This window comes from Armigeres subalbatus, chromosome 1, assembly GCF_024139115.2.
Source record: "Armigeres subalbatus isolate Guangzhou_Male chromosome 1, GZ_Asu_2, whole genome shotgun sequence".
NCBI classification, from domain to species: domain Eukaryota; kingdom Metazoa; phylum Arthropoda; class Insecta; order Diptera; family Culicidae; genus Armigeres; species Armigeres subalbatus.
The window spans coordinates 37,422,739-37,429,595 of NC_085139.1; the positions used below are offsets into that span (position 1 = coordinate 37,422,739).

The window sequence follows — 6,857 nt, forward strand, 5'->3', positions numbered from 1 at the left end:
TGGCTTGGGCAGCTGTCGTACTCACGTTCCAGCTGCGCGTAGAATGCGTCCTTATCATCATCAGTGCTTCCGGAGTGTGGGCTATGGACGTTGATTATGCTGAAGTTGAAGAACCGGCCTTTGATCCTCAACCTGCACATTCTTTCATTGATCGGCCACCACCCGATCACGCGCCTTTGCATATCGCCCATCACTATGAAAGCTGTTCCCAGCTCGTGTGTGTTGCCGCAGCTCTGGTAGATGGTATGATTACCTCTAAACGTTCGCACCATTGATCCCTTTCAACAAACCTCCTGTAGCGCTACGATGCCGAATCCACGGTCCTTGAGCACATCGGCGAGTATGCGTGTGCTCCCGATGAAGTTGAGAGATTTGCAGTTCCACGAACCGAGTTTCCAATCGCTAGTCCCTTTTCGTCGCAGTGGTCTTCGCCGATGGTTCCGGTCCGTACTCTCTTGTTGATTGTTCGTTGCGTGATTTTTTTTTGCTGGATTGCAGGGCCTGACACCAAACCCCCTAAATTTCCGGAGGACCGTTCCTCCTTATTTCTGGTGGACTATGGTGCACAGTTTCACTTAGAGTCCCTCGCTGGCACTCGGACGATGATCAGCCGCCCCTAACATGAAGAACAGACGCTGTTGTGAGCCGATCCTGACATGGAGAACAGACGCTCAATAAGATTTGCACCTCCGGAAGGAGCAAACCCCTTCCCTGTCAGCATACGACCATAGTTCCCACCGGGGTTGGTTACCCGATCTTCCCTAAGGTTGCTCGTATCCCGGCCAGCACCGCGGGGAGGTAGGGATAGGAGTTGCTGGGTAAGAGGCTAAGGACCGCGAGATGGGGTCTATTTTATTCCTTCAGGTACGCGAAGTACCAATGGTACGCTTTACCCAGCATTTAATGAACCGTCTATATTGCAAAAAAAAAACACTTGCCATGGGCGCTACTGGGTCCATAAATAAACTAGTTAATATAGAAGAACCAATTAATAAAGAAACGATGGTTTAAATAAGTCTTTCGGCAGCATAATAAGACATACCATCCACGGCCGAAAGAGCAAGAGAGGACAACTTTGGGATCGCTCTGTCATACTTCCAGGTTCGAGACCCATATGAGAACGTTATTCAACCAACGAAGAAAAATATGTAAAAAACATTATCCTATACTATAAATAACTTATAAATAAAATTAACTACTTGAAATACCACCAAATGATGGATAAAAATATTCTTTTGTTTTGTTTATTGTCGCGCTTATCTTTTTCTAGAATGCTGCAGCGATCTTACACTCGCAGGCTCGACTGCGAAGGTAAACGTCAAGATAGCCGCCGTGTTAAAAGATAGGCAGAATTTTCCCGCTCAAAACAAAACCACGTGCTTTTCGCGAAATGACAGCAGTGTTCGATTGTATTAGTGAGATGCAACCGGAGTCACTGAGTACGTGGAGAGTGTTTATCATGGCAAGTGCATATGGTGGGTGAGATTTTCATTGACTCTGTTGTGTTTAGTGACCGCTGCGATTACCTGAGAAGTAACCAGCAGGAAGCCGCAGTATTCTATTTTATCTCGAGATGCATAATAAATTTCTTTAATTCGAATCGTTTGTCAGTTGTTTATCATGGCAGCTGATCAGCTGCCAGCAAAAGCTCTTCAAAGTGCGCGAAAGAAGGCGAAAATGATCTGACGTTTCTTTCATAACCTTATATTAGCATCGCTAATGCACAATGAAAATAAATACTAAGGTATGGAAATCCATATATTGTGTGCGTGCCTTTCGTGTATGGCGAAAAAGCTTTCACTACTACATTCGTACAAGCTCTTATAAGAAGCCGTGCAAATATGTACGTCACCATTTGCTGTTTACATTTTCTATCATCCACTAATACACTTGCATTTGGTCTTCTTCCTCACCTTCTATCTATTCTCATTGGCTAATGCAGTTATTGAGCTTTTATTTTTGCATTTTAATAGCATGCTAATTTGCCTTTTCCGGCATCATAGTAGCATTATATGTGCACTCAAAGCTGATAGACATTGAACGGGTAGCATTACGTGCAGTTAAAGAGCTGAATTAAAGCAGCATTATAATGCTTACGGTTACTTGGGTAGTATTAGGTGCCTGCCAGAGTAGACGCGTCTACGCGACGATGCGTGAAAACTACACGCAAAGGAATCTAAGGATCTGTCAAATCGTATGAACGCTTCGCTTCGCTTCGCACTTCGCGTCTACACACCCTTATGCTACGTTTAGACAAGGCAAGTGAATTGAGCAAGTCGCTTGAATCGAACGCGAACTGAACGTGTAAACACCTTAATTCAATTCACTTGAACGAAAAGAAAGTTGAACATGTTCAACTTTTGGCAAGTCAATTGAATTCAACTGAGTTGTTCAACTCACTTGCCCTGTCAAAACGTAGCATTAAGCTTACCTTACACCTCGGGAAAATTTTCCGCCGGAATTTGGTCCCCGTGTATTTTAAAGGGGGCCGGGAATTTTAATTTTTCGTGCCCAAATTCTGAAAACATCGTATATGCAAAAATACATGGCGAAAAAATCCGCGGACCAAATTCCCGAGGTGTGAGGCTACTTTAATTTTAAATTCACACGAACTTCGTTCAAAATCGGGTCAATGTTTAAAAACAGCACTTTTTCGATTTTTGTTTTAAATTTTAAAAATACTTAGAGGCGGGTTCTTTGGAAAAGTTGACCTTATAAATAAGCCAAAGAATCGATTGAGCGAATAAAAATGTTTGACGGGAGAAGTCAATTTGCGTTCAATTCAAGCGACTTGCTCAATTAACTTGAACTGTCTAAACGTAGCATTAAATTAATGTTTTTTTGCCAATAAAAATGTGTGAAATTTTTGCAGTGTGTGGGGCTCTTTAGAAGTCGTGCTGGCATCCCTAATTAAAAGCCTTTTTGATTTATGGGAACCGTAACCAGTCTATCAAGTAACTCATTTTCCATGGCTTTGAATGTCAACTCGACACTCAACAACAAAAAATATTCGAAAGCGTTGGTGCTTGCAGTGCGATTTTCGGTAAAATTAACAAAAAAATCCAAGGGTTTTAACGTATACTATCCATTTTTATACAAAGGTAATAAAGATTGTTGTTTTCACTAGAGTTTGTTTTAAATTAAGTGAAAAATCTGTTAGAATTCTCATTCATCAACATATTGTTTCAGGTTATGTTTTTGCCGCTCACAGAAACCAGATAAAAACAATTCATAATGAGCCAACTGGAACGATCACTGCTTCTGTTGGACGAATCGATCGTCAAGTCGAAACGAGGTCTCCTCCGGCCTAAGGATCGTGACTTGCGTAGTCCCCACCAATCGTTGCTAGGAGCGACAGGACCGGATGACACGGCCACCACCGATTTCGATATGTCTCTAACTGTAGGACCGCAGGAGATGCGCAGCTTCCTGTTCGACAATCAACGGAATGATCTGTCCACGAGTCGCTTGAGTTTGGCCGGCAGTCAGGTCAGTACGACGGGGCACAATGTGCGACATCATACTGAGGCGCTGTTCGGGCAATTTTTGGAAGTGTTGCAAAGGAGAAATAGCGAGGCGGAGATTTTCGAAACGGTTGAAGATTTGATAGAGACGTTGGACGAAGTTTTAAATGGTATCGACAAGATGATGGCAATTTCTGCCTTCGGGAAGGAAAGGAAAATTTTAGCAGACGAGGCGTGGTTGAATGTGGAGCGAGACACTTGGAAACTGCTGTTCGCCCTGTACAAGGATCGTTTGGTGGTTCAGAAGGAAGATTGTGAAATGGATGATTTGCCTTTGGTGAACAGCGAGAAAGCGATTGTGGAACATTTGTATGCAGCGAATGCTAATTTGAGAGAGTACCAGCTGATCGTTGATTGGTTGGAACAAACGGCGCTGGAGCAGAATCGGTTGCAGATTGGTCATTTTACTGATCGGACGATGGCTTGGGAGAACACATTGCATCAGTTGCAAAATGTTGGTTTGACTGCCTTCGGCAGTACTAGGGAGATAGTAAAAAGTTTGGATCCAGATGCGCCAGCCCGAGAAAGGCGTCCTTTGCACGATTTGGACGTTGAGGATCAGGCACGTCTGTCGCGACAAATCTTCCAGGAGGTGCGGTTTGGTAGAATTGAAGAAGCGCAAAATCTTTGTGAACACTGCGGCCAACCCTGGAAGGCAGCGATCCTTGAGGGATGGCGATTGCATCATGATCCGAATTATGAGCCGGCGGCAGCAACATCCGGTAAGGCCCTAACGGTGGGCGTAAAACAAGCCATCGAAGGTAATCCACGACGAGATTTGTGGAAGAAGTTTGCGTGGAAGATGGCCGAAAGTCGAGCGGTGGATGAGTACACCCGGGCAACAATTGGATCGTTCTGCGGTAATTTAGATGCACTGCTCGGAATTTTGGGCGATCATAACTGGACTGATGTGCTGTGGGCTTACTTGAAGGTAAGTAAAACTTTTATGTCTTTTGCAGTTTCGTATCAAAACATTAAATATAATCGGACTGTTACAGACCCAAATCGACATTCGTGTCGAAAGCGAAATCCGGTCGCACTGCGTCAAAAGTTATCTTCCAATGCCGGAAAAATATTGGAACAGCAAGATGACTTTGGAGCAGATTTTCGAGGAGCTGGAGGCGCATAAAAATGTCCGTATCAAAACCACCGCACGAGATGTGGATCGCGTCATTCAAAAATATCTCATCCTGGACGATATTCCACAACTAATGCGTCAGTTCGACGCTTGGCTCTCCGATAGTTCTTTTCCGCTGACGGCGCAGATGCTTCGTTTTCTGACGCATCTGATATTGTTCATACGGCAGATTGGGAAACAATGCCAGGAGGACATCGGTGATAAAGTTATCAAACGCTATGTCGAATGTTTGATTAAACACGGAGATGCACAGTTGGTGGCCTTCTATACGGCCGCTCTGCCCACCGATCTACAATTGTTGATGTATTCGAGTTTCCTGGAAACGGTTACCGAGACGCAGGCTCGAAAACGGGTACTGGAAGAGGCCTACAACTTTGGGCTGGATGTTCCGGCAGTCACGGTTTATACGGTAGAAAAAATACGAAATCGTGAAGACGAGTCAGATGTCAAACCGCAGGAAGGTTCGTAGAGTTGCATGCTTAACCGTCATAATTTATAAAAATTTCTTTATTCCATTCACTTTCCTTTTAGGCGACATCACTCCTTTGGATCAGGCAAAAATTGCTTCGCTAGAGTGGTTGATCTTCTATCCGGATCAGCGAGGTGAATTGTTGTGGCAAGCAAATTGTTTGGTTCGCGCGTTTTTGGCCAAACGAAACGTAGAGGCTGCGCGGAAAGCTTTTGCCATAGTACCTGTAGACACGATCCAACAGATCATCAACAACTTCGGATCGAAGGATGACCTGCCCCGCAAGGAAGAAGCCAGCATCAAGGAATACCTCTGCCATCAAACCTATCTGGCGGCGATCGACGGTTACAACGATTGGGTTGAGTATTACTACAATATGAAACCGAAGGCACCGCAGCTAGTTAAATCGAACAACTTCACGGAGCGGGTTGCGTCGGAGCATCGGGAGCAAACTTACCGGATGGATTTAGAACGTTGGCATTCGCAGCTGCAAGAACAGACCACGGTAACGAGAGATCTGTTGTACAATATCCTTCTGTTCCCCGAAAAGGGATGGCTGATCGATCCGGATTTCGACGAAAAAGTCGATAATGAAGGAGACGAAGAATGGCAGAATCGCAGAGTTCAGATGGATAACCTGCGCAAGTTGTGCATTCCAGATGTGGTGCTGTTATTGCACCAGATTTTCACGCTTTCCGGGCGATTCAGCGAAAGTTTACAGCTGGCGGACGTTGTCAGTTCCGAACAAAGGCAGCTTTACAGTGTCTACTCGAAATACAAATTGGCGGAGGTTATGACTAAGATTGCCGAGTCCTCGTTGGCGCTTATGAACGAAAAGCTGGATCCATTCGTCGGCGATGAGGGTAAGAAAAAGTGAACATGAAAGTAATGAGGAGTATGGTAAGTAGGTGTTTCGTCTCGGTATTAATTGTTTGCGTTAAAATAATAAAATCCGTAAATGTAATTGGTATGCTATTATTTATTTATTCTGGTAATCTGGTAATATCAACGCCATCTCTGACCACAGCCTATTTGCATTGAATTAAATACCGCTGAGCGATACGTCTACCGGGCAACACGTCCGGTGGGCGCTGCACTAAGGTCTCTTTGGATGCAACCGGACCGAGATCTTACTTAAGGCTCCGAAGGTTTCCGTATCGTTGTGATATGTTGCCATAAAATAGTAATTTATGCACTTGCTTTTCAAATCCACGGGAATATTCAAATGTACTATTGATCATGATTTTTTTTTAGTACATAAAAAATCTTGCTATTGATCAGAGGCGTCGCGTCCGCATGTGCAACCTGTGCACTGTACAGGTAGCAATTTTGTCCCTAACATTTAAACTCGCGATAGATTTCTTGTCATTGTTGTCCAACACGTGCACTTTCAGCAGAGAACGGTTTGCCATGCATCATACACGCATTATTTTGTATGTGTAGGTCACCCGCTTTAACCGCAATCGGCGATGTATAGGTAGTCAAAGCGTTCATCGTTTGGCAGTTTGGCAGAAAAGCACATCGATTTGGTGCCCAGGATGCATTTATTGGGGGGTGTTCTGTTTTGTCAATATCCCCAACTCAGCCATCTTGGATTTTTATATGGAATTTATGCTCGTTTGTTTACGTTTTGCACTGAAAATGTATGTTTCCCCCCGCGCTGGTTATTCCCATCTACTGACGAAGTCATTAATTCGATAAATGGTATGTTGCTAAGGGTGAAATC

General features: G+C 44.2%; 1 protein-coding gene across 1 annotated transcript; it reads left to right on the plus strand.

The window, feature by feature from the left end:
* Positions 1–2,953: 2,953 nt before the first annotated feature.
* On the plus strand, positions 2,954–6,095 carry LOC134224451 (nuclear pore complex protein Nup107). The gene is made up of 4 exons (XM_062703808.1): positions 2,954–3,101; positions 3,190–4,455; positions 4,523–5,123; positions 5,194–6,095. Exons 2-4 carry the CDS (start codon positions 3,235–3,237, stop codon positions 6,006–6,008), a joined length of 2,637 nt encoding a protein of 878 aa, XP_062559792.1. The 5' UTR covers positions 2,954–3,101; positions 3,190–3,234; the 3' UTR covers positions 6,009–6,095.
* The last annotated feature ends 762 nt before the right edge of the window (positions 6,096–6,857 follow it).

What these genes read in the sequence shown, in the direction of transcription:
- LOC134224451 (XM_062703808.1), top strand. Translation starts at nt 3,235, where the DNA reads ATGAGCCAACTGGAACGATCACTGCTTCTGTTGGACGAATCGATCGTC. An exon ending in TGCTGTGGGCTTACTTGAAG is followed by an intron (nt 4,456 to 4,522) that starts GTAAGTAAAACT and finishes GGACTGTTACAG; the next exon opens with ACCCAAATCGACATTCGTGT. An exon ending in AGATGTCAAACCGCAGGAAG is followed by an intron (nt 5,124 to 5,193) that starts GTTCGTAGAGTT and finishes CTTTCCTTTTAG; the next exon opens with GCGACATCACTCCTTTGGAT.